General features: G+C 47.5%; 2 protein-coding genes across 8 annotated transcripts in view; one reads left to right on the top strand and one right to left on the bottom strand.

Moving 5' to 3' along the window:
- The window catches only part of arhgap23b (Rho GTPase activating protein 23b), a 34,999-nt gene extending 11,852 nt beyond the window's left edge, over positions 1-23,147 (top strand). For 2 of the 7 annotated variants that reach the window (XM_028968001.1, XM_028967998.1), the window contains exons 2-24: positions 11,440-11,622; positions 12,262-12,286; positions 12,370-12,462; positions 12,550-12,628; positions 12,982-13,042; positions 13,309-14,641; positions 15,671-15,811; positions 16,223-16,334; positions 16,605-16,644; positions 17,541-17,678; positions 17,879-18,193; positions 18,925-18,986; positions 19,076-19,194; positions 19,268-19,383; positions 19,460-19,612; positions 19,694-19,772; positions 19,863-19,936; positions 20,027-20,116; positions 20,211-20,336; positions 20,474-20,515; positions 20,927-21,020; positions 21,694-21,725; positions 21,995-23,147. In XM_028968001.1, the coding sequence (XP_028823834.1) occupies positions 11,440-11,622; positions 12,262-12,286; positions 12,370-12,462; positions 12,550-12,628; positions 12,982-13,042; positions 13,309-14,641; positions 15,671-15,811; positions 16,223-16,334; positions 16,605-16,644; positions 17,541-17,678; positions 17,879-18,193; positions 18,925-18,986; positions 19,076-19,194; positions 19,268-19,383; positions 19,460-19,612; positions 19,694-19,772; positions 19,863-19,936; positions 20,027-20,116; positions 20,211-20,336; positions 20,474-20,515; positions 20,927-21,020; positions 21,694-21,725; positions 21,995-22,762 (4,275 nt within the window). In that variant the 3' untranslated portion in view covers positions 22,763-23,147. Of the gene's footprint in view, positions 1-4,016; positions 6,245-11,297; positions 11,357-11,439; positions 11,623-12,261; positions 12,287-12,369; positions 12,463-12,549; positions 12,629-12,981; positions 13,043-13,308; positions 14,642-15,670; positions 15,812-16,222; positions 16,335-16,604; positions 16,645-17,540; positions 17,679-17,878; positions 18,194-18,924; positions 18,987-19,075; positions 19,195-19,267; positions 19,384-19,459; positions 19,613-19,693; positions 19,773-19,862; positions 19,937-20,026; positions 20,117-20,210; positions 20,337-20,473; positions 20,516-20,926; positions 21,021-21,416; positions 21,442-21,693; positions 21,726-21,994 lie in introns of those variants that run through there. The other 5 variants (XM_028968002.1, XM_028967993.1, XM_028967995.1 and 2 more) reach the window with 5 other exon arrangements.
- Positions 23,148-24,690: 1,543 nt separating this feature from the next.
- Positions 24,691-26,345, bottom strand: hexim1 (HEXIM P-TEFb complex subunit 1). The gene is made up of 2 exons (XM_028970022.1): positions 26,179-26,345; positions 24,691-25,959 (listed from the first exon to the last, which is right to left on the bottom strand). Exon 2 carries the CDS (start codon positions 25,941-25,943, stop codon positions 25,065-25,067), a length of 879 nt encoding a protein of 292 aa, XP_028825855.1. The 5' UTR covers positions 25,944-25,959; positions 26,179-26,345; the 3' UTR covers positions 24,691-25,064.
- Between the last annotated feature and the right edge of the window lie 296 nt (positions 26,346-26,641).

Genomic DNA, 26,641 nt, shown 5'->3' with positions numbered 1-26,641 from the left:
CATTGTTTAACTGAGCAAGACACTTAACCCTAAATTTCTCCAGGGGGACTGTCCCTGTAACTACTGATTGTAAGTCGCTCTGGATAAGGGCGTCTGATAAATGCTGTAAATGTAAATGTAATGTGAAAATATTTTGGTTGACCCCATGAAAATGTATTTAATCGTATTAAAGCATTTACAGCATTTACTAGACGTCCTTATCCAGAGCGACTTACAATCAGTAGTGACAGGGACAGTCCCTGTCAAGTGGCGCTTCAACCTGGTTCATAGGCGAGTGTCTCGCCCACTAGGCTACTAGCACCCTAACATTTCCCCAAAAGAAGAAAACTTTTTCATTGAGTTTAACTGACATGTGCTTTTTAAGTTAAAAGATATTGCAGAACCGTTCTTTTTATGGGCGTAACTGTACTCCACAATTCAGTTTGTGCCTTGTGTTTTAGGGTAATGCCTGTTGTACAAGGGGGTGTTAGGGGACGTCCAAAACAACTCTGCGGTAGACACCCCAAGATAGAGGCCGCTGCCAACATACATACTGATTATCAGCGCTCCAACTCATGCGTTCCTTTGGCACTATATATGCACACACACACACACACACACACAAAATCCAATGCAATTTATTTGTCTCAGAATACCACATAAGAACAATGACAACAACAGTTATTTTTTTATTTAGCGCAAAAAATCACATACAGTATGTCACACCTTATAGGTGACACTCCCCAAAATTATGGAGAAGCATTCATAAGCTCATGTGGTATAATAATATATTTTTTTACCCTGTAAGGTCCAAATTGACTGAAAACGTCTGTGTGGGATGGGTTGTTCATCTGGTACGCATTGTGTGTTGCGCCTCTTGCGGGGCGGGACAATGCGAGAGCAGGTCGTCAGCTTTCCCGTGGGGCCAGGCCTTGAGCTGACAGCCTGAGCGCTGTGTACACTTCAGAGAAGCTCAATAATTAACTGAACCCTCGCTGGAGAGTGTGCTGGCGGTGGTGGGCGTGACCACGCTTGTGTGTGTGTGTGTGTGTTTTTGTGTCCATCGAACGGAGCACACAGACCCAGGGCCATGCCAGCAGGAGGCATTTTGCCATAATTCCGCTAATACAGCAAGCTCCTGTTCAGACGCTTGCCCATAAGAGCCCAGAGGGCGCGTGTGCGATACGGGTGCTGCCTCAGCGCCTCAATAAAAAATAATAATAAGAGAAACAGAGAGAAGGAAGTGTCTTTATTACTCTGCTGTTCTCGTCGTAAGTTTTATGGTTTCTGAACACTGGCCGCCATTTCTCATTTCATCCTCCTGCCTGCTGACCCTGCCTTTGAACGTGCTAACAGCCTAAAGATGTCCATAAAAGTGACAGGGTAGCAGTTTGGGCGGAGCTCTCGCCCCGCTGCCGAGGGCCTTCTGAGTTGGGGGGGGATAGAAAAGAGAAGAAGAGAGGGGAAGGGCGGAGTGGAGGGCGAGTGGGCAGTGAATGGGTCCCGCTCATGTCTTGGCGTGGGCAGGAGGGCCGGGCTGGCCGGTCCTCGCCTCTGAAATGCGGCCTGCGACAATGGGGCTCTCTGTGTGCGTCGCTCTGAGAGGTTGCCGGAATGGGGGGGTCAGAGGTCAGAGGCCAAACGCAAATGTGACCACGCTTACTTCATTAATCGGGCAGTTAGTCAGAGTTGAGAGGCACTTTTGAGGAGGCCGACGGTGGAGGTGTGCGCGCCCCATTGTAAGCTGCGTTTTGTCGCAGCCTCGGATTGTGATTGGCTTACAGGAATTCTGGGAAGGCTGAGAAGGAGTGTCTGTCGACATCATTCTGCCTCATTTAACTAGTTTTACAGTGAAATGCACCTGCTAGCTACATGACGGAATGACGTTGCTTAGCAACAACATTAACTAGTTATGTTTGTTAACGTTGTAACTAAATTGACTATGAGTTGCACAAACGAGAATACGAATAATGCGAAAAAACATGGACCTAGCGCAATGGCTCATGGGTAAGGTGAATGCAGTTGGCGGGGGGTGGGGGCATCAGGTGTGGGCCGCAGTGGAAGCTGGCGACTGTAGAAATCTCCGAGGGGGGTGTCTGCCCATCCACAGGCCCAGCTGCTGCCATGTGAATAGGGAAAGTTACGCACCCCCCCCGGCACCCATAATTCTGCTCTTTAACCTAATGTATCACCCCTGAAAGACCTAAGGACTCGACACTGGAACAGTCTTATGGGCGAAAGAAAGCGATGTCTTAAGTTTATACATCAAAGACCCAATAAAAGTGTCCTTCTGTCATCTAGCATCAATCAGCCAGAGGTCGAATATGTAACAGATGCTTGTCGCCGGTGACAACACGCCCCTCAGCCAATCCGTCTGCATCGTAAAAAGTAAAAATGGGATTGGGGAAGATTATATTGTACATAAAAGTATGTGAGGAATATGCTACGAGTGGATGAGGAAACTGTGAAAGTGAAGTGATTGTCATTGTGATACACAGCAGCACAGCACATGGTGCACACAGTGAAATTCGTCATCTGCTTTTAACCATCACCCTTGGTGAGCAGTGGGCAGCCATGACAGGCGCCCGGGGAGTGTGTGTGGGGACGTTGCTTTGCTCAGTGGCACCTCAGTTCGAACCAGCAACCTTCTGATTTCGCGGCCGCTTCCTTAACCGCTAGCCAACACTGCCCCAAAGGATTGCCGAAACCCGGGATCGAACCAGGGACCTTTAGATCTTCAGTCTAACACTCTCCCAACTGAGCTAATTCGGCCACAGCGAAGTGACACAATGAAATATGTCTTCTGCATTTAATCCATCACCCTCGGTGAGCAGTGGGCACCTCCGGATTCGAACCTTCCGATTACGGGTTTGTTTCCTTACCCACTAGACCACCACCACATTTTGGTCTTTTACTTCCCAGAGTCGTCTTCCAGCAGCTGCCACGCTCTAATAACAGCTTCTTCTGAACGTCTTCAGAAAGGCCGGGGTCCTAACGCTCCTAACTACTGTTTATACAACACTGTTCCGACACAGACGTTCTGGTCGGAACAGGGCTCAGACAGCGGGGTTCCCAAACTCGGAAGATGTAGAAACACATTGGGAACCACGGCTGGGTTTCAGATCCCCGTGTCTAGATTGAACCGCAGCAACTCTGGTAAGATTCACAAACTTCAGAGCCTCTGCAGATATTTCAAATCACTTCGGACCATTTATTAGTAGTGTTATTACTTTAGTTTTCCTATCATATGCTCTCCTTTTCAGATCTGTTGTGAAAATGCAACAATAATTGCTGCATTTTGCAATTATTTTATAGCCAGAGGCCATTACGGCTTTTGACCATCAGTTGTTCCACTTTACGAAAGCCTATTCATTGTTTTGGTTAGTGTTTTTTTTTTTATAGTTATTTTAGGTCCACAGTCGTCAGACTTATATCAACAGGATTTATTTTTTATTAATCTTCATGGCTTCTCGCTGCCGGGGCGACTGATGCTGCGTTCGCTACCGGTGACCTTCTTCGGCAGTGGTGTTGATTGACAGGTCAAAGTCGCCTGGATGAATGGAGAGCCACCCTTCCTGCATTTCGAGGCCAGCGTCGCAGATCCAGCACTCCACCCCTCCCCACCCCCCGCAATTCCTGAGGAATGTGTGTGGAATGGCTTCTGGGACAAAGGGGACAGAGGGAAGGGTATTTCTTCTTCTGGGGGATGGATAGCTCAGTGGTGCCGTCATAGCTGCATGGTCCAGCGTAGGCCTGGCGATGTTCTGATGGTGGCTCTTCGGCCATGTACATTTTTCAATGCATTTTTAATAATAGCACATTTACATTTGTCACCATATGCACCACAATTTGTCATCATATACATTTACTGCATTGTCCAGACGCCCTTATCCAGAGTGCCTTACAATCAGTAGTGACAGGGACAGTCCCCCTGGAGACACTCAGGGTTAAGTGTCTTGCTCAGGGACACAATGGTAGTAAGTGGGGTTTGAACCTGTGACTTTGTGGTTCATAGGCGGGTGTGCCACCCACTAAGCTACTACCACCCTACCACCCATATACATATTCTGCAGTAGCGTTATTCTGAATTACAATAAATGCTCATCACGCTTTACTGGATGAGCTTGTTCATGCCGATTGTTTTCCTGAAATAATACTTATTGTTGTCATGACAGTCCCATAATATTCTGCGAGGAATTATTTTTAGAATGTTCTCATCAGGTGGCAGATCAGGGACCTGCGCAGGTCAAACTAAGTGTTGATGATTGGGTTGGGTGTGTTTCTATCCGGTGTGTTGCTACGCTGTGGTCACATGACCATGCACATTCATGAACGTTTTAGGGCCGGTCGGGGTCTGGGGGACACTGCTAGCGTGGCAGGAGGTGCGTGGTTGCCACGGAGATGATCCTGGTTGGGAGGCCCGGGCTATAAATGAGAGCAGATGCAGTCATATGGAAAACATGAGGGGGGTCAGAAAAAGAAAAAAAAAAAGTCTCAACTTGGAACCACAAGGCTGTATTTTTAGCATGGAACAATTTCACAGTCGACTAAAAATAGGTCAAATTAAGAGGCTTTTTCCTGCCATTGAGCACGGAGTGTGTGAGTGTGTTTGCATTCTCCGGGACGATCACACCGCTGCTGTCATGTGTCAGCTGAACTTTCTGTGGTCTCCTCAATCCCAGAAGCCTATTGTGTGTTTTCATTCTTTTTTTACATTTTGAATCACTGTGCCTGATTCATTCATGAATTTCTCTTAAGTGTACTGCAAAACGGATTTGTACACAAAAACTTTAAATTATTACATTGCATCCATTTGAGCTATTTAAGTTTTTTTATTTGTAGAAAGCATCTGTGCATTTCGAATTCTATAATATTCTATGGATGAATGTTTTTTAATACTGTTTCAAAAAATTTTTGTTATTCTGTCAAAACTGGCCAACCCAGAATAAAACGGAATTCCAACAGAACAAAAAATTCCAAAAATTCCAACAAAACAAAAAATCCATGAATTCCCTTCCTTAATTTAAAACCACTCTCCTGCAGATACTGCAAGAGACCATGGACTGCAAATTGATTATTAGCTAATGAATTGTGCTTTAGAAGAAACCTGAAGAGTGGGAATAGGACAGACTGTGTGTAGTGTGGGTGTAGTGTGGCAGCGCCCACTAGTGGCTGTCGATCGTTCTACGTCCCGTAACAGAAGCATTGAAGTGAGTGTGCGAGTGTAGAAACAGTGTGTGTTTGTTATAAGTCTGTGTGTGTGTGTCCTTCTTTGCTCCAAGAGAAATAAAACAGGCCGTTTTTGGACAAGGACGCAGGTAAATGCGTGGACGGCCCCCGAGGGCCATCTGAGATAGCCCCACCTGGCTCGGCCCCAACGCGGGTGTCGGGTGAGGGTGGCACCACAGCTCCGGGCTTTTAGGGCCGATACTTCATGCCCCTTATCATCACTCGTGTCCTAAATTTGCTGGACGCTTTTACGGTGGTAAGGGGAGGCCGGCAGCAGTATCCAGGTCTTTTGATTCTGAGGAGGGCTGACAGAGATGCGGAGCGAGCGAGCGAGAGAGGGGGAGAGAGAGAGAGAGAGAGAGAGGGAGAGAGTGAGAATGAAAGAGCCGGGTGGAGAGGACGGGACTTGAGGAAGGATGAGAGGGACGGCGCGAGCGAGCGTGAACAGGGGGCAGGGTTGACGGACAAGCGGCGCGGTAGCAGGGCGGGGAGAGGGAGCGCTGTGGAGTTCACACTGGGCTGCTGACAGAGGGAACCGTGGCTGGACGGAAAATTCCGGCAAACGGGACAGGGCAGCAGCGACGAGGACATAAGCTGCAGCCACCGCGCCGGTTTGGTGGTTCTTCGCTGCTGGAGATCTGTCAAGTTCTGGGAAGTCTTGCAGAAGGTCAGGAATATTTGGCACCAGGTTCCGAACCCTGGGCTGGATGGCCTGGCTGTGGTCGGTGCCGTGGTTCTGCAGAGATGGGAAGGTCACGGGGCCCTCGAATTTCGCGTTTCGGGGCGGAGCGAGGCGGCGTGTGTGAGTGTGTGTGATCCAGGCCAAGGCCAGGGCTCGGTGGTGTCCGTCATGTCCGCGGCGGGCGTGCCAGCTCCGGCGGGGCAGCGGTGGTGTTTCGAGTTCCCCGTGGGCGTGGACTGCAGCGACCCCGAGCCTCGCTGCATATGGCTGGCGGCCCTCCGGAGCATGGCGGCTCAACGTCGGCACAGGGGGCGGATCCTCAGGAGGGGCGCGCCGCCCCGGCTGCGGTGCAGGGTAAGACTGACAGCCGGCCCCGCGGGTATTTTTAAACCCTGTCACTATAAATAGCCGTTTCATTCACAAATAGTGCAGTCGTGTTAAATGGTGATTATCGGCGTCCTGTTTGTGTGCCGCCGCTGCCAGAAGTGGCCCCAAAATATCCTGCTTCAAGACACATTACTCTACTTATGAAACATAAAAAGTCCATTCTGGTCTTAATAGCTGCAACATATGTTCCAAATCCACTTTATGGATAACCATGGCAACTACAGCTACATATACATCTGAAATAATTATAACAATTGCGTTCAAATTTAATGTTGATTGTTTTATGTTATCATAACCACTATCAAGTTTCAAGTCTTTTTTTTTATAGTGAAGTGATTGTCACATGTCACACACAGCAGCACAGCACACGGTGCACACAGTGAAATGTGTCCTCTGCATTTAACCCATCACCCTGAGTGAGCAGTGGGCAGCCATGACAGGCGCCCGGGGAGCAGTGTGTGGGGACGGTGCTTTGCTCAGTGGCACCTCAGTGGCACCTTGGCGGATCGGGATTCGAACCGGCAACCTTCTGATTACGGGGCCACTTCCTTAACCGCTAGGCCACCACTGCCCCATACTGGAATAAGTCATTTCCACTTCTGAAAAGGACGGCAGCAAGTGCATTTTTTTTTTTTGGAACATTCTTATTTCTTGAGATGTTTTTTTCCACCCTTCAGTTCCTCATGGTGTCCATGCTTGGAAAGAACCGGTCGATCGGCTGGCCAAGTCTGTTTAAATCTGCATCGACGCCTTGACAGAGGCTGTAATAATGACCCGAGAGGGTCAATAGCCTCTAGAATGGATAGATGGTGATCGTCTCTGTGCATTTCAGCACCCCTTCCTGCCACTCGCACGCGACAAATCTTCCAAACCGTGGTTAAAATACTGCGATAAGTTGGTGATTCGTTTCTGATACGCTCACATCCATTATTGCGTCCAGTATTGATGGTTTTATGTGTGTTATTAGGGCAGAAGAAGCAAAGCTAAGAAACTGAAGATCTTTTTCACCAGTCACTTATACCTGATGATTTTTAAAAACCAGAGTCTGTCCCCTCTGTTTAAATTAAAACCGTTCAAAGCCTGGTTACCACGTTCGTACTTCCCTCTGGTGCAGCTTTTGTGGTGGCGACTTGCTTTCTTGACTGATGTTTTGAGGGTATTTGTGTGTGCGTGTGTGAATGCGTTGGTTTGGACATATTTGCTCTCGAGCCACCGCTTGTCACTGCATCTACTCCACGCATTACACAAGGACGGCCTGGGGACAGACGGAGGAAGACTTGCTGAGAGGAAGAGGTTCTCAGCCCTGCTTTGAAGGGTTCACAGGGGGTGGGGGGGTGGGGGGTCTGCCCGTTCCTCACTTTCTCGTCACGTCCGAGCAGACCTCCACTCGGCAGCGCATTGTTCTGCATTACTCCACAATGAGGCAACGCAGACGCACGTCTACGCGTCATTTCCAAGGAAGAGGTCGGGTACGATTCCCACACAAAAAAAAATCCTCGTCTTTTCAGACGCCCCCGAAATCCAACCAGCTCAAATTACGTGGGATTTTGTATTTTGTCTGTCTGTAGGGCATCCATGTTTATTCTCCTGTTTTCCCTGCTTTCAGTGGAATCGCTGGTTTTATCTGCAAGTCAGGTGTGAAGCTTCTGTCAGGATCGGTCATTATTATCAGGAGGACCAAGCACAACGGGCGGGGACCAAAGCAAGCAGAAGATTTGTGGGGTAGAGTCACAATTGGAATAGTTTTTTTTTGTCCCTTGGTAAACCCCATCCAAGGTCTACACAGGCCTAGTAAGACTCTAAATGAGTAGGAAAAGAAAAAAATGGCTTCACAGCCCCCCTCCCAACCTTCGCATTAGCACGAGTGGAAGTGAATAGTGGAACTGATGGATAATGAGGATTATCCTCAAAAAGAGGACATGTCCAGGTCAAAGAGGACGTCTAGTCAACCCTAAAAGGTGGGAAATACTCCCTCCAGCAGGTGTTGTAGAACAGTTGGAAGATGGAGGATTTGGGGGCAATTTTTTGGTGAAGATTATGCAATAGGGTTGAAGAGATATATGAGATAAATTGCTGATTTTGCAGGATATGACATGATCGTGAAAATATGTAGGGACTGCCTCAGGCTACCATTTTACATTTACAGCATTTAGCAGATGCCCTCATCCAGAGCGACTTACAAACAGTAGTTACAGGGACAGTCCCCCCCTGGAGCAACTTAGGGTTAAGCTCAGGGACACAATGGTAGTAAGTGGGATTTGAACCTGGGTCTTCTGGTTCATAGGCGAGTGTGTTACCCACTAGGCTACTACCACCCACTACCATCAAACCAGTTGAAACCAGGTTGACTGCTGGTTTGAGAGGACTGGAGTACCAGATGTTAGTGTATGTTCTGGTGTACGTTGGTGTCTTTTACGCATGACCGTTGAAGGACTGGCATCTCTCACTAGTGTGTGTGTGTGAGCGAGTCAGATTGAATCTAACACTCAGGTGTGTGTGTGTGTGTTTGTTGAGTCTCAGTGGGGTGTGACATGGCCAGCACAGGAGGTGTTTTGGAACAGAGCAGTTGCATCATCACCCCCCTCCATCTTTCCCTGTGTCATGTCCCCCACAGACAAACACATTATCCAACAGACCCCACTGCTGTCTCACGGCCTTGCCTGATTGTGTGTCATCTATTGTGTGTCTCACCCTGCAGACATTCTTCCTGGTCTCGGCTTTCATATTCAACGACTACTCTCTCACACACACATGTACTACTAGAGATCATTTCTATGCTGATACTGTGCTACATGTATTTCTTCATAAAGTTACTTATGTGTTGTGCATACATATTATGACATTTCAGAGTTATATATATACAGTACAGGCCAAAGGTTTACATTTACATTTACAGCATTTATCAGACGCCCTTATCCAGAGCGACTTACAATCAGTAGTTACAGGGACAGTCTCCCTGGAGCAACTTAGGGTTAAGTGTCTTGCTCAGGGACACAATGGTAGTAAGCGGGTTTGGACACACCTTCTCATTCAATCTGTTTTCTTTATGTTCATGACCATTTACGTTGGTAGATTCTCACTGAAGGCATCAAAACTATGAATGAGCACATGTGGAGTTATGTACTTTACAAAAAGTGGAGACCTGACCTCCACAGTCACCGGACCTGAACCCAATCCAGATGGTTTGAGCTGGACCGCAGAGTGAAGACAAAGGGGCCAACAAGTGCTAAACACCTCTGGGAACTCCTTCAAGACTGTTGGAAAAGCATTTCAGGTGACAACCTCTTGAAGCTCATCGAGAGAATGCCAAGAGTGTGCAAAGCAGTAATCAGAGCAAAGAAACTAGAATATAAAACATGTTTTCAGTTATTTCACCTTTTTTTGTTAAGTACATAACTCCACGTGTTCTTATATATCAAACATACTACTTGTCACGCTGGTGTGACATGGCGGGGCAGCATTTCTGGACCGATGGCTGGACATGGGGAGGAAGAATGATGCATACGCACGACGTCAGGGGTTTAATACACGAGGGTGGTTGGCACACTGGAAGAAGCAACATGACACTTGTCAATCTGAGTAACTTTGAAAGGGACTGCATTGGGTCATGCCACACAGTGGCATGTTAAAAGTTAAAAAGTGAAGTGATTGTCACATGTGATACACAGCAGCACAGCACACGATGCACACAGTGAAATTTGTCCTCTGCATTTAGCCCATCACCCTGAGTGAGCAGAGGGCAGCCATGACAAGCGGCACCTCAGTGGCACCTTGGCGGATCGGGAATTGAACCGGCAACCTTCTGAATACAGGGCCACTTCCTTAACCGCTAGGCCACCACTGCCCCTGTAACCTACATGGCCTCACACCATTTGAGTTTGAATCCCGGCTCAGACCTCGTGTTTGAAGAATTTGCATGCTCTCCCTATGTTGGTGCAGGTTCTCCAGTTTCCTCCAACTTTCCGAATGCATGTACACTAGGTGGATTGTCGACTTTGAATTATCCGTAGGCATGAGCGTGTCAGTGGATGATGTGTTTGTGTGTTCTGTGGTGGGTTGGTCCCCAACCTGCACCCAGTGTCCCGGGATGGGCTCCTACAGCCACGACCATGAGTGATAAAATGGTCAGAATGGTTAAGAATAGTGAGAGTGTATTGGGTTGAATTGTGTAGTGTTGCCCATAGGCCGTGGTTAGTACCCACCAAAGGTGGTCCAAGGAAGGGCAACTGGTAAACTAGGGAACTAGAGTCAATTACCGAATATAATCTGGACCAGGAAGTGTTGTCCTGGCAACAAAGTGGAATAACAACAGGGATGACTTACAGGGGAAATGAGGGAGTGAGAATTCTGGGAAATGTGTGAGTCGCAGTCAGGGCACTGGAAAGTCGGCCCCACCTTCCTTTATTACCCAGGAATATTTTTAGAGACTAGAGGGTTCCCTGAAGAGTCGGCGAGAGCAGGTAGCGCGCTTCCTTTCTCTAAGCTACCCACTTCCTGTTGTTTTCCGGGACAGGGCTGGAGGCAGTGGAATTCTTGGCAGAGCAGGGTTATGCGGACCGGGTGGGTCCAGTAGGAACAGGAAGTCTAGCGTTCTGGGAGACATGCTTTGCCAGCTGTTTGGCCTTTCTGTGCCCAATCCCTGGGCTTCTGTGTCCAATGCTATCCCACCAATGGTACCACTGGGGCCCTGAAGGTCCTCTTTGTTTTGCAATGGCATCTTCCTACACCCGAAGCTTGGCCATTGGCCCCTAGCCTGCCGTTGTTCGTCCTCCTTGGCCTCAGGAACTGCTGTATTTATTCTTTGTGCGCTGCCATTGTTAAGGAGCCTCAATGGCATTATGGCACGGTGGTTTAAAATAGACATTCCATCAAGAGGGAGGAAGATACTCACGCATTCCACACACCTCCTCGGGAGGGCGGACTCCCCAAATAAGCCCCCTCCCTCCTCACCAATATGCCGACTATTAAAACTGTGGGGAGGAAGGTACAGTTTAGTTGAGCGGACGCCGGCGAGTTGAACGTTGGCCCTTTCTTACGAAGATGCGAGTTATCTCCTACAGCAGCATGCAGCTTGTTGCAGTTGAGTTTCGGGAAATTACTGTGTATTTGTTTTTTTTTTTTGTTTTAAGGAGAGGAATAATCTTGGTCTTCTTCTGTTACAGGCTAAAGGGCGGAGAGATGGGATTTCGACATCCAACGAGAAGGTGCGCCCGCTGTCAGGTACAGGCGTGGCCTGTCAGGGTCCACGCACGGTGGTTTTGCAGAAGAACTCGCAGGGATTTGGCTTTACCCTGCGCCACTTCATCGTCTACCCACCAGAGTCGGCCCTCCACGCCAACCTGAAGGTAATATTGCAGGCTGAGCCACACACACATGACAAGGGCTTTTCTGATGCAAAAGATCATTTAGTGACACCTGACCGCCACATCAAGTGTTAAATATCAGTTGGTTATGTGACAGAGGAGAAGGTCACGGGGTTAATGAAGCCGCCAGTGGCCTGCAGAAGAGGGCACTTACTGACTGGGACCAAACTTACACACAGGTTAACTTACACAGACGTCACATTCAGCAACAATGTGAAGAGGAGAGGGTGTGTGTACATGTGTGTGTGTGTATACGTGTTCACTCGCTGTCTTTCTGTCCCTCTAAACCCCAGTCTTTGTATTCGAGTGTGGCTGGAATGAGCCCCGTCAGCAAATCCCAAACACAGATCACAGCCTGAATGACCATACTGCCCACTCAGCTTCTGTGATCTTATTTACAATTAGAAACAATGCTCTAATTGTAATTTAGTATTTTTACATGCACAATGCAATTTTTTTCCTCACACACAAATGCACACAAATAATTATTGGTTACAGTCCATCGTAACCTACTGGGGTCCCATTATTTGTTTTATTAAACTGGTCAGTCTTCATGTGGAAGTAGCTCCCTCTTGTGGCACATGGCCTGTATTACAAGATGTAACTGTTTCTGTTTTTCAGGATGAGGAGAATGGCAACGGGAAAGGTGCGTCGTGGTTTTGAATTTACACACCCTAAATTCAAAGGCAACATGTTTGGTATGTTTTCTTACACATGTATGTGTTTCAGGGTGCCAGCGGAGTCGTTTGGAGCCAATGGATACAATCTTTGTGAAGAGTGTGAGGGACAAAGGCCCCGCCCATCAGGCTGGCTTGTCCACAGGTACTGTTTCCTAAAAGAATACAACCTTGCATATACCAAAACAGCTCCTTTCTGTAAATGAAATATGTTTTTTGGGGTTGTTTTTAGGTGATCGACTGGTGAAGGTGAATGGGGAGAGTGTGTTAGGGAAGACCTACTCTCAGGTGATTGCATTAATACAGAACAGGTGAGTTGCTTAAAATTTTTTGCACCAACAGTTTCACTATAATTTCTGCCTCTCTTAGTAGGACACCACAATATGCACGTACCACAATTTGGGGGATTGCTGCAGCTTAAAATACATTATTTCATGGCAACTTGTCCAACAATATTGTAATGGTTCTTTTATAAAATTGCAAATATCAAAATTAGTTGCAATTGATGCATCCATGACTAGCATCTCTTCATAATGTGACTGACTCGGTGTACGTCCTTATATAAACAGTTAAGTTAGGTGGTATATTTAACCTTTTCATGTTATTAACCAGCTATTTGGAGCATTGAATGTGTGTTGTTCACTGTTCATCTTTTGTTCATCAGTGACAGTGCACTGGAACTGTCAATCATGCCCAAAGATGAGGATGTGCTGCAGTTGGTAAGTGTGAGTATGATTTTTCTGCTGCTCTTCCTCACTTCGCCCTCCTCCTTCGCTTTGCCTGGACAAACTCACATGGTGGTATACTGGCATTCCGGAACGTTCTCACGGCCGAGCTGACTGGCTTGTTTTCCTATATGGACATACGGACCAACTAACTTATCTATACTAACAGAGTTCTGTGTGTTTCTGCTTGTCCTCTCACTCAGTCCTTTCCTTTCTGGTGTGTTTTCACCTCTCTCTAACTTCTTCTCCTTGTGTTTCTGGTTTAGGCATATTCTCAGGATGCCTACCTGAGGGGCAACGACCCCTTCACAGGCGATGCACAGAACCTTCCGGACCCCCCTCCCCTCTGCTACCCAGCCAGGAGGCCTTCTGCTCCGGCCATTCCGAGTTTCACCCATGGAGAAAACCTCAACTGCCACTCCAGCCCTCCCCTGGATAACCGAACCACATCGTCAGTGCCCCCTGGTGGCTTAGAGGGAAATGCGGGGGGTCGGCACATCCAGGGACACGCTCGCGGGCGCTCTGCTTCCTCTGTGGGCTTATCCTTGAGCCCACTGGACTTCCACTTTGCCAATCACAATGCCGCCATTGCCTCAGCATCCCTGCCACCACCGCGCAAAGGGAGTCTGCCCCAGGCACGCAGTGAGCTGTGCCACCAGGCCCTATCCGACTGGTACTACAGCCAGGCTGAACGTCCGGGACTGTCCATGTCCCCTCGACATCGTAGCATATCCCAGGACCGATTGGCAGAGCTGGGGCTGGCACTAGGACACCATCGTGGGACCTGCGTTGCTGGGTGGCCCAACAGCGCCTCCCAGGATACCCTGCTACTGCACCATGGGTCGTCGATGGGTGGCTGGGGGATTCCTAGCGGGGGTTCCGCTAGTCGCTCCTGTTCAGAGAACCTCCTGGCCGCATATGCATCATATGAGCAGAACTATGGGCGCTCGCTCGATGTTCTGGACCAGGCAGCCACTCTTGTTTCCCCTCGTTATGAGCATCTGACTAGGGCCCCGCACAGCCAACAAACCAGATCAGAGGTCAGGGTGGGGCCAACCAATCACAGAGCCACAGTATCAGCAACTGTACCACCCCACGGACGGACAAGCCAATCACGACAGCAGCAGCCAGCTCAGGCCAGACGTTTCCCAGATGACCAGACGGTGGGTTATCGCAGCTACAGCCCCTCTTTCTGCCGAAAAGCTGGCCACCTTCTTCAGCAGTCACACTCCTTCAGGGACCCCTCATACAAAGGACCCCAGCTCAGCTGGACCCCAACACCAAAAACCAGCCCCCCAGAGGCCACCACCTCCTCCAGCCCTTCCCCATCCACCACAGCAGACTCTCAGGAGATGGCCAGACGTGGGTCTGGGGCCTCAGGCCAACATGAAGAGCTCAGTCCGGCCCCGCTACAGGAGGTGGTGCTCAGACAGAAACCTAACGTCAGTCGGAGAACACCCCACGGCCCTCGCCACTCCCAGTACACCCTGCCTGCGGAAGCAGCCGATTCCCCATCGGGCACTTCTCCTGCACCGCCTAATGGCAGTCTGCCACCTGTGCCTGTGGAGCAGGACTCCCTGGCATCCATTCCTTTCATAGGTCAGAGAGCCATCTTTTCCATTGTCTTGTCCATGTTGAAGCATACAGTGCCATAGTGTTTCCAACTCATTTCCATCTACCAATTTTGTCCTCTACATTGAGTTGATAGATTGCAACAGCATTAATACTAAGGCTCAGCTTCGTACTGTTTTAACAGTATGAAATGTTGAAATGTTGCCGGTATTGTATAAAGATAAATATGGTGTCCTCTTACCTCTTACCGGGGTACAAAAAAACAAAAAGACAATACCAGTAGAGCTTTCTAAAAAAGAAACATGTAAAACATAATGTAACATGCTCTAAATCCATTTACATCTACAGCATTCATCAGACGCCCTTATCCTGAGCGACTTACAATCAGTAGTTACAGGGACAGTCCCCCCCTGGAGACACTCAGGGTTAAGTGTCTTGCTCAGGGACACAATGGTAGTAAGTGGGACCTGGGTGTGTTACCCACTAGGCTACTACCATCCAATCCCATGCATAAATCTGATGCATTCTGACAGCTGTCTTCACTTCATGTGGAAATCCTCAACACACCTATAAATAGTCCTGAAGGGAATTAGCGGATGTAGGTTTAGTGTGGTACTTTTCAGCACCATTTCAGCCTTTATGCTACTTTACACTTTTGATGCGTCCACCCCCGACAGAACAAGTCGTGACGACAATAGACATCAATAGGCGTGTTTTTGATTTGTCTGTGCGACTCTCTTTGAAATGTGGATCTAAACGAATCACCACAGATAGACATTCCACCTTGCGTCGGTGTGTCCACATTTTATACAAAAGTATGGTTCTGTATGAAGTCTAAAGCAGTCTAATGGACTCACAAATATGATAGGAGAGTTGATCCCTGAAAAGAATAAAACAAGAGTTGTTTGATACCTGTTTGATTCGTACTGTCATATTTACGATGTTAATATTGGTTGTGTTGGGTATTAATGACAGCATGAGGTCTGAGAAAATGACCCTCCTCCTCCTTAACCCTAAAAAAGCCCTTCCCCTCACCTTTAACCCTTGACCTCACAGATGAGCCTGCCAGCCCCAGCGCTGACGAGTCTGCCCGTCACGTGCCCGCATCCTCAGTGGTCTCCGGAGTCCAGTGTCCCCCAGCGCCCGCTCCCCCCTCCCTAACCTCACCCCTCACTCAGCTCCTCTCCACAGACAGCAGTGAGTGACTCCCTTCCGCCTCGCCCACCCTATCCCATCACCCTCTGCATCAGCGTCCCCATCTACCATTTTCTGCCAACCCCTTCTCCAGAAATGGTGTCTGTTTGTCTTGTGTTCTGCTGCACCAACCGAATTCCTGTCAATATCCAAACCATGTTTGTTCGAATTAATTGGCAAATGTCAAGAAACTAGACAATTTTTTTTTTTATCATTTTACAGTTATGTTACGATCTGTCGTTTCTTTGCTCATCCACTAGCAGAGAGCTGCTCTGTGAAGGGCTCTGTATTGGTGCGCCTCGTTTTTGCCTATATGTAAATGTCTCTTTTCATCCATTGCACCTCCACGAACCCCGCCCTTGATACCGCTCCCTCTCTTATCCCCAATTGCTCCTTTCTTCTCCGTCCAAGCAGGCAACATCAAGAACAGCCGCCGCTCGTCCTACCTGCTGGCCATCATGACGGAGCGGTCCAAGTCGTGTGACGAGGGTCTGAACGTGTTTCGGGAGGAGGGCCGCGTTTTCTCGTGAGTGGTCGCAGAAACTTGCCGCTTCCATTTATTATTCTAAATTATTCTAAAAAACACATAAATGTCCTTAATGACCTGCTACGTCAGGTTCTTAAACAAGCGCAGCTTGTTATATACAATCGCAATTAACTTTTGTTACAGTCACATCTGAATATTCCGTTAATAGGTGTTAATGGGATTAAAATGATTCCTTCCACATTTGCACATAGTTGGCGGGAGGTGCGGGTGTGCTCGCACAACTAATTTGGCGTGTCTATCTCTCACCAGGCGGCTTCCAAAAAGAGTCAAAAGCTTTTTTACTGATGGGGTGAGTCTCGTCTCTCTGCTTTAGTAATTGTAATACTGGACCTGATTTTCCCAGATCTGTTTAAGACACAGTGTATATACAGTACAGGCCAAAAGTGTGGACACACCTTCTCATTCAATGTGTTTTCTTTATTTTCATGACCATTTACATTGGTAGATTCTCACTGAAGGCATCAAAACTATGAATGAACACATGTGGAGTTATGTACTTAACAAAAAAAACATGTTTTATATTCTAGTTTCTTTGCTCTGATTACTGCTTTGTACACTCTTGGCATTCTCTCGATGAGCTTCAAGAGGTCGTCACCTGAAATGGTTCTCCAACAGTCTTGAAGGAGTTCCCAGAGGTGTTTAGCACTTGTTGGTCCAGCTCACCCCAAACCATCTGGATTGGGTTGAGGTCCGGTGACTGTGGAGGCCAGGTCTCCACTTTTTGTTAAGTACATAACTCCACATGTGTTCATTCATAGTTTTGATGCCTTCAGTGAGAATCTACCGATGTAAATGGTCATGAAAATAAAGAAAACATATTGAATGAGAAGGTGTGTCCAAACTTTTGGCCTGTACTGTATGTCATCAGGATCTATAGAAATAATCAGATACAAACAAGAAGGGACTGCTTGCTAGTTATCTGTATGTCAGAGAGGAGGATTTAACTACCCACCCCGCCCTTTTTGATTTCTTTTATAAACAAAGATAAAAAACAAGAGGAGCTTGTAGGCATGATTTACAGCTCTCTCTTCCATTCTTCCACCTCCTGTCAATACGCCACATGCCCACTTTAATTCAGGCACTCTGATGGGTGAATGTGACAGTGGCGACTATAAGAATATAAAAAAAGTAGTTCGATGTTCCTGTTTTTGTACCTGATGTAATATCTACACTGTTATTATCCAGTCATTGGAGAGTCTTCGGGCAGCGGAAGACGCTCGCTCCAAACGCCACTCCACGTCTGAGCTGGGCAACATCACGCTGACCGATGTGAGAAAAGAAGGATGGCTGCACTACAAACAGATCCTCACGGAGAAGGGCAAAGTAAGCGTTTTCAACATTCCACACACCCTGAAAGAGTAACCACCATCTTTTTTTATTAGAAGACCAACTGATCGAATTCTATTAAACTCAGATTATTTTGTATTATTGACACAAAGTACAATATAAATTTACTCGACATCTTATTTGATGTGTATGTCCATTGTTTTATTAACAAGTTTTTCCACGCCTGTACTTTTTAGAAAGTGGGTGGTGGCATGCGCCCATGGAAACGTGTCTTCTGTGTGCTGCGCTCCCATTCGCTCTTCCTCTACAAAGACAAACGGGAGGCGGTCCTCCACGGGGCCGGGGGCCACGGCCACACCCACGGCGATGACGAACAGCCAATCAGCATCCGCGGCTGCCTGATTGACATCGCGTACAGCGAGACCAAGCGCAAGCACACGCTGCGGCTGACCACCCAGGACTTCTGCGAGTACCTGCTGCAGGCGGAGGACCGAGAGGACATGCTGGGCTGGATCCGGGTCATCAGAGAAAACGGCAAGACCGACAGTGAGGTCGGTTGGTTGCAATGGGATTCCACTTTGTCAGAATTTAATGCCAAAATAAGTCAATAGTGGAAAATAAACCAGGGAAAACCTTCAACCAAGTATTTACTGTATAATATAAATGATGTTGGACATTTGAACCCTTTTTTAATTGTAGGTATTGTTAAGTGTCACAATTCAATGAATCATATAGGCAAATTGATAGAATTAAACAGCAATGAAATTGTCAGTATGGAAGTGTAAATCTGATGCGTAACGTCATTAAAATGACAGAAATATATTTTTATACAGTATATGGCTAGATAAACTGTAGCTGTTATTCCTTGTTGTTGGATTTTAGAGTTCATATTTAAAACTGTTCCTGCACTGAAGCACGGAATAACTTTGGAACTGAAAGTTACCATGAATTTAATTGTTTTAGGGTGAACTGTGCAAAATGGCCAAGGTCAAGTTTGTAAGACAAATAGTTCAGTTTTGCACATTGCTTAAGTAAATATGAAATGTGTTTTATGAAACTTCATTAAATCGGATGTAGAATGTGTGTCAATATGTGTACACATTTAATGAAAACTATGCAGCAACATCGAGGAATGTTTGCCTGCAAGATGAAGGCCAATGTGAAAATATACATTTATTTATTTAGAAATGAATTATTGTATTGACTATAATATGTTTTACTATAATCAAATGACTTAGGCCGATATAATTAAGTGACACCCAGGCTGTTTTGCTTTTTTTAGGACCTGGGCTTCTCTCGACAGGCACTTATTAACAAGAAGCTGAACGACTGCAGGAAGCAGAGGTGAGCGTCTGAAATTCTGTCGCTGCAACCATGAGCAAGTGAAAATGTAGTGAAAATGAAATTGCCTTCCCCCCCCCCCTTCCCTCCAGTCCAACAGGCAATAAGCCGGACACCTCGCCCCGCGTCCATCGCATGATGCCACCCTTTCTTCTGTCCAAAATGGACAGCCCTGCTGGGATTACCCGTTCACCCAAAACTGAGGGCAAAGGTCAGTTGGACAGCTCTGGTTAGACATTGTAGTCTGCTCTACATCTGGAGTCCTCATGCTTGGCTCTCCTCAGACGAGAACAGCTCCCCCAAGACACCGTGGAGCATCAACATCATGAAGAAGGCCAAGAAAGGCAGTCCCAAAGCGTTCGGGGTGCGACTGGAGGACTGTCAGCCCGGCGCCGACAAGGTCTGTTGAGTGGCCGCCTCGCTCTCTATCTGTCCTGTAGGTGTCTCTGCTGACGAATGCCGGTGTGCTTGTGTAGTTCGTCCCCCTGATCGTGGAGATCTGCTGCAGCCTGGTGGAGGCGATGGGTCTGGAGTACACAGGCGTCTACAGGGTGCCGGGGAACAACGCCATGGTGTCCAGCTTGCAGGAGCAGCTCAACAAAGGCATGGAGATCAACACGACCGAGGAGGTGTGTGCGTGCTTGGGTGTATAACACGAAAGAACCACAGACAAGGGCAGCGCTTCTCATATGACAATGTTCTGCTTGTAGAAATGGCAGGACCTGAACGTGATCAGCAGTCTTCTGAAATCCTTCTTCAGGAAGCTTCCAGAGCCACTCTTCACCGACGGTTCGTCCTTCTCCATTCTGCATTCTGTATGTGCAGTAACAAGTCTGTTTTTTTTCTAGGAAATAACCCTCTGCCTCCCTCCATCTGCAGATAAGTATGGTGATTTCATAGACGCTAATCGCTTAGAAGATACAGGAGAAAGGCTGAAGACCATGAGGAAACTGGTACATCTACTACAATAGATGACAATAATGATCCAAAAGCAATTCTACAGGTTGGACATATTTGTTAATACAATATATTATTCAACTTAGGTTCACGACTTGCCGGACCACTACTACCACACACTGAAGTATCTGGTAGGCCACCTGAAGAGAGTGGCTGACAACTCCGACAAGAACAAGGTTCCTAGATGGTTCTACATTACTGTAGTAGCCAAATCACATTCGGTGTATGGTTGCAATGAACAACTCCATCTCTCTCGTTCTTCTCTCGAAGATGGAGCCCAGAAACCTGGCGCTGGTGTTTGGCCCCACGCTCGTCCGCACCTCTGAGGACAACATGACCGACATGGTGACCCACATGCCCGACCGCTACAAGATTATTGAGACGCTCATCCTGCACGTGAGTTTCTTATCTGCCACCGTGGTATTGGTAAATCCAGAAGAGTTTTCATTACTTGATGTATTGAAGCAGAGTAAACATCTTTATATATTAATTGGATCAGACTGGATAGTGAAAAGGCTTTTCTTCTCCTGCAGTACTGTTGGTTCTTCAGTGATGAGATGGATAAGGATGAGAAGGTAAGGATTTCCGTGTACATTCACATACTCGTATGCCAAGCTATACAGAATTAAGTGATAAATTTGGCTCAATTTATACTGGATCACTGATGAATGCTTTCAGACCAAAAAAATTTAAGGATGCACAGTAATTCCCAAAATGGGAATTACAAACAACCAAACATGAAAGTTACATAAATATTTAAACCAAAGTGCTGTGCAAAAAAACTGCTTATATAATGCTCTTCGAATGTATTATTTATTATATGCATGTATATGATTCATATTAAACCTTTTAGATAAACAGTGGCAAGGACGTCCAACTCATCTTACAAGCCTGTCCTCTTCAGCGCCGAGTGTTGCGAATATAAACCAACTATCGGCTGTAATTACTGTGTAGAAACAAACAGCACACCCTTGATGTTTCCGCAGACTCCCGAAGACCAAAAAGACGTGCAGCCTGTCCCAAACATTGACCACCTGCTTTCCAACATTGGGCGGACGGGCCCTCTCGGAGACACCCCAGGTGAGAGGTTTGAACGTAGGATCCAAAACAGGCCACCTCCCCCATCCAACTGCAGTATAGACCAGCATGCCGGACTTCAAATGAATATGCAAATTCAAGATCATGTTGTTAATTATTCAAATGTTCATGTGCAGACATAGAGAACATGTGCCTATAAATTAACTCCCTTATTCTGGCCGTGGGCAGTTGAACTATGATTTTTCCACATTCCGAACTCTCAGATTTTTTTTTCTCAAAGCAATCAAAAACCTGCGCTCACTTTTCCCATCTCCTGCCTCACGTAACGTCTAGCCTCCTTTTTTTTTACCGTTTCCTTCCACTTAACTGCTCTTCTTTGTTTTCTACTTGTTTCCCACTTTCTTCCTTCCCTCTGTCTGGGTGTCATCCTTCTGCTAGCCGAGCCCCTGGAGCAGACACTACGGTAGGAGTTTGAACACCGGCCGTCTGTGTGAGCCTGTTGGTGTGTGTGCGTGCTTGTGCGGGAAGTTATGGAAACGCTCAGCTCCATTCATACTTGGAGCTCATAATCAAGAATTATGAATATGAATTGAAGTTAATTGACCTTGATGCAGTCTGTAGGACTAGACAAGGCAGAAGGTTGACTGGTTTTGTGTGTGTGTTGTGTACCTTTAATGAGCCTTTACTGAAGTTGTTCTTATGAAATTCCATCCAGATTCCACCAATAATGGCCCAGTTAAACCAAAGGTGAGTCATGTAGATCATGTTATTTATTTTTGCAATTTCATAAAAAAATGTCATATATGCTATATTCGTGTGTAAAGTTAAATATTTTGATTAGGACTCATAATCATAAATTATTGTTTGAATTTTAAGAATTTCAGAAGTAGTGCCTGACTGCAAAATCTTCATTTATGCAGTCAGTACATGGGGACTGAGAGTTGAAAGTTTGAATTCATATATCATATATCCCATTTTGGGAGGTGTATAACTCATCTATAACTCACGGTTATCAGGAGTCCCTGGGTTCCAAGAAGGACCTAAGTGCCAAGGACTTTCTCCCCCGGTCCATCATGTCCGCCGTAACACGGAAAAGAAAGAAACGCCAAAGCGCCTGCCGCCCAGGCAACAGCACAGACGAAGACTCCGAGCACGAGCCGGTCAAAGCCAGCAACTACGGGGGGAACAGCAGGGCGGAGGAAGGCAACGACGAGGAGGATGGTGATGATGAGGATGAGGAAGTTGAGGGGAATGAAGGACGAGTGATCCACAGGTCAGAGCTAGGTGACGCTGAAGGAGAGTGCGGGAGTGAGCGTAAAAAACTAGATGGCGGGAACACGGGGGGACAGGAGGCAGGAAAGGTGGGTGAAGGAGGGAAAGGAATGGGTGAAGAGGAGGAGGGCGGAGTCCGGAGGGTCCAGCCTATCCACGTTCCTCGCAGCTTCCTGTACTCTCATCACCACGCCACCACGGCGGCGCAGACCAATTCCACGCCACCCTCTGCCCACTCCTGCCAAGCCGAAAAGGCACCAACCCAGACTGGCCCTCTGACCCGGAAGAAGTTAAGGGGTGAGAAGGCCCATCCCCACTCCATGTACCTACAGCAGGACGAGAACAGGAACAACGACTGGCCTCCAAACGCCGAGGCCTCGAAGACCAAAGCAGCCCTTATTCACGGCCAAGAGAAACTTCGCACGGGGCAGCCAGGGTCCCCAGAAAGCAGGCGCAGGAGAAGAGACTGGAGACGACACACCGTAGTGGTCGGCCCGTCAGGGGACGGCTGACGCGGCGCAGAGCTCCTCCCACCGTGACAAGGGCACACAATCAATACACTAATTAATAACACGTTAACACACACACACACACACACAAAAAGCAAGATACATCCCAGTATGCAAAACCTTTAAAGTCTCTGTGGAATTTGGGTTTTACTTTTTTCCTTTAACCTGGAGTTACCACGGGCTGTGTTGACCGTTCTTAACCTGTTGCGTTTTTTTTGTAATATTTGCCCCATTTGTCTGTGCACCAAACGTTTGTTTGTGCCCCCTGTGCATGTACATATGTGGCTGAGTGTGTTGAACAATTTTTTGTAACAGTTGTACAAAAGCCTTGTTAAGTTAACCTCTGTGTACATATGATACATACATAATATATATTATTTGTTTTGAATATTGTTAATATGTGATGTCCTTCCTGGAATATTCTATGGCCTTACACAGGCACACACACACACACACACACACACATATATATAAAAATAAACTGATGTAATGAAAAGTCTTAACCCACAAAAAGCATTAAACCACACCCACCCTACATTATCTGCATAAATACGCATATAAAGGATATTTTACTTAAACAATTGGTAAAGTACATAACATCCTGGATGAAACCACATCAAGTGTCGCGATGGTCTGACAAGCGTCAAAACCCTCACATAGGATGTGAGATGTGTCACGTTTTCAGTCTTGGTACAATTGCAACACACTGGGACTTGCAAAATAAGCTCTGTGTGGCGGGGCATGTCGTAATTTGCCCACAATGCTCATAGCTTAAGCCCATAAACGTAGCTCGTGAAGCAGTTTAATACCAGCCTGTGCTTTTAATAACGGTGGACAAAAGATTACCAACCTGTTTCTTTCAGGGGAAGGGATGCGTTTTACAGGCCCATAACCTCAGGCATGACCCGAAAATGCACCTTTGGACGGCAACTGTCTTTTGGGAACCATCGAGGAAACATAATACCAGGCCACTCATTTAGCAATCGCTATCTATTAATCCTGTATCTTTAAGTATATTGGGCAGACATACACATTATGAAGATGAATTCTAAGGCCTGAAATGATCAAATTCATAGTGTTTCTTCTACATTATCAAAAATGTACACGCAAGATACCGCAATGTGCCCGATTGTTAAGAATGTAAAGAAATGGCTGACATTCCCGACTCATTAATACCACTTATGTACCTTGAGAAATGAAAGGGAGTGTAGAAAAGGAGCAACAGTGCAGCAAAACATTGTGCCTGGTCTGTCACGTTGAAGGCACAGGACTCTTTTTGAACTTTACAGGAATTTTTTTTCCCCCCCAGACAGTAGAGTGGGACATAATTCTGGCAACATAGTGCCCCCTACTGGACTTAGTTAAAACGACCCAGTTGGAAGCGCTCACATTTCACACTCTGAGCCAGGAGGCACGCCTGACAAACCAGTGGATACACCAAGCCTGGATTCAAGGTCAGAGTCGATGAGCCCAAATGCCTTGTTCCCTTTCCGATCTCCTATACCGTGAACGTGTCACTAGCGTTCATTGAAAAACCGATAACATTTTCAGCAAACAAAGCATTCGTAAGTAATTTCCGAGGAAAATAAGAGCTGTCTGGTCAAAAACGAGCACCGTAGCTCACCTTTCATCTGCCACCATGGGCATCGACAACGACAGCAGCAGCAAACTCATTTAGAGCATTTCTGGCAACATACTGCCCCCTACCGGACGGAGACGAAACTGCGGGAACACGTCGCACCTTTAAAGCCAGAAGACTTGCTTATAGATAAAAATACAACCTGTACGAGGCTTTTGGGTAAAAAAAAATATATATATATGTATTATTATTATTATTGTACTTTCTTATGCTAGGCAGATCACAACAAGTGACTCATAACATAAGCTTTATGCTGCTTAAGATGTATTATAAATAAAATAAAAAGAGCTGATAACCATTCAGTTATTTAATAGACACATAAAGCAACGACAAAATGAATGAAGAAGCCCCGTCAGGTTTTCGATACAGACTGCTTTGGTCATGCATTAACACGTTTGATTAGCTAAAACCCAGGCGGATCTGCAGGAGAACAAAATCTTTTCTTTTTTTTTTTTTTACATCTATAAAAGACACATCTGTTCGCGGCATGTGAAGGCAAAAATTAAAATCCGCTCCTTTTTTTTTTTTTTAAATCCATCGTTCTGATTAATATTCTCCCCGCTGACAATCGAGCGTTAATTTAAACATTTAAACCGCAAGAATTAAAGACGCGCTCGTCGGAACATATAAAATAGGCATTGTGGATGTTCGGATAAAAGACGTCCGTCACTGCGCGCCGGCCTCCGGAGCCGCGGCGGCCGTGGCGTTGGCCGGGCCCCCGGAGCCGTGCGCCAGCAGCTCGCCGTTCTGCGCCCGCAGCCGCTCCAGCTCCAGCTCCAGCTCCCGGAGGCGCTGCTCCGGCCCGCCGCCCGGGCCGCCGTGCGCGCTGCGCAGCCAGTTGTTCTCCTCCTCCAGCCGGGACAGGCACTTCTCCAGCTCCAGGTACTCGCGCACCAGCTCTTGCTTGGACATGTTCTGCAGGGTCTCCACGTGGTACCGCTCGTAAGTCTCCGAGAAGTCCCTCTGCAGGAACTCCCCGCCGGCCGCGTGTCCCGGCCGGCCCATGCCGTCGCTGCCGCCGTCGCCCTCCTCCTCCTCGTCGTCCTCGTCGAAGCAGTCCTCCTCGCTGGCGGTGTCCTCCGAGCGGCTGGCGCCGAAGGAGCGGCGGCCGCAGAGCTCCGTGTTGAGGTCCGGCTCCTCGCGGTCGTGCTCCTCCATCAGGAACTGGGTGGTGTTGTACGGGGCCACCGGGAGGCCCTTGGCGAACATCTCCGCCCGGACGCGGGACGCCCGGGCCGTCTCCCGCTCGTCCAGCTCCTTCTTCTCCTCCCAGGACAGCTTGTAGTAGGGCTTCCAGCGCCGCTTCTTCTTGGAGGCCCTGCGCCGGTGCTTCTTCTTGCCCTGGCGGCCGTCCGGGACGCCCGGCTCGGAGGACGCCGGCTCCGCGTCGGCCGGCGTTTGGCCGCGGCACGTCGGGTGCGCGTCTGCAGAAACGCGCTCAGGACACACCTCCAGCTGGTTCCGCTGCACTTGTTTCCCGTCTCGATGGCGCCCCCTGCAGTCATCCTCCGGCTTCGCGCCGCCTTCGCTTGTAGTGAGTTCCATAACTGTACACTCCCACCTGAGCGAGGGATAAGTTTAAAATAAATTTAAAAAATACTATTTAAAAAACAACAATTAAAAACTAAGCTTAAGTACACTGAAACAGTCCAAATTAACAGTTCGACACTTTAGACTGTTATAAACTAACGTTGAATTTTAATTTGGTGACGTGATTAAAAAAAAAAAAAAAAAACATTCACACCCCATAAACTTGTTTCTACAAGTTGCAAAAACCAACCTCGCCACGGTTTCCTCCAATTTTCCGCGACTAAAATTCTTCGCCTCTTTATGAGTATTATTGTTAACCCTTGCGGCGCCGTCTTGCACCGGGCGATTCGGCCGACAGGAGACGAGTGCTTCCTCCCCACCGCGAACTCTCCCGTACGCTTCTGCTGGAGAGGAAAAGGGGGCTTGTTCATTTATTACCTCCCCCAATGCGAGGGCGCATGCGGCTGGCTAGCGGCTCGCAGCGCATTGTGGGACTCGTAGTTCCGCGGCGGCCAGGGCGTCGTTGCAAGGGGCGCCTTAAGAACTACATCGACCACAGACACGCGATTGTTTTCAAGTGCCAGCGCGACACGCCCCCGACGAGTTATTATTGGCCAGGGACGTGTTTTCACGTCCGCTGCTCAAAGGGAGCGTGGCGAATGGCTATCGCCACTGTCAATCATAAAGAAAGCTGTCCCGGTTATTCTTTCGGG

Source organism: Denticeps clupeoides, chromosome 2 (assembly GCF_900700375.1).
Source record: "Denticeps clupeoides chromosome 2, fDenClu1.1, whole genome shotgun sequence".
Classification (NCBI taxonomy): domain Eukaryota; kingdom Metazoa; phylum Chordata; class Actinopteri; order Clupeiformes; family Denticipitidae; genus Denticeps; species Denticeps clupeoides.
The sequence above is the reverse complement of the archived record's forward strand: the minus strand, read 5'-3'. Positions and strand labels throughout refer to the sequence as shown.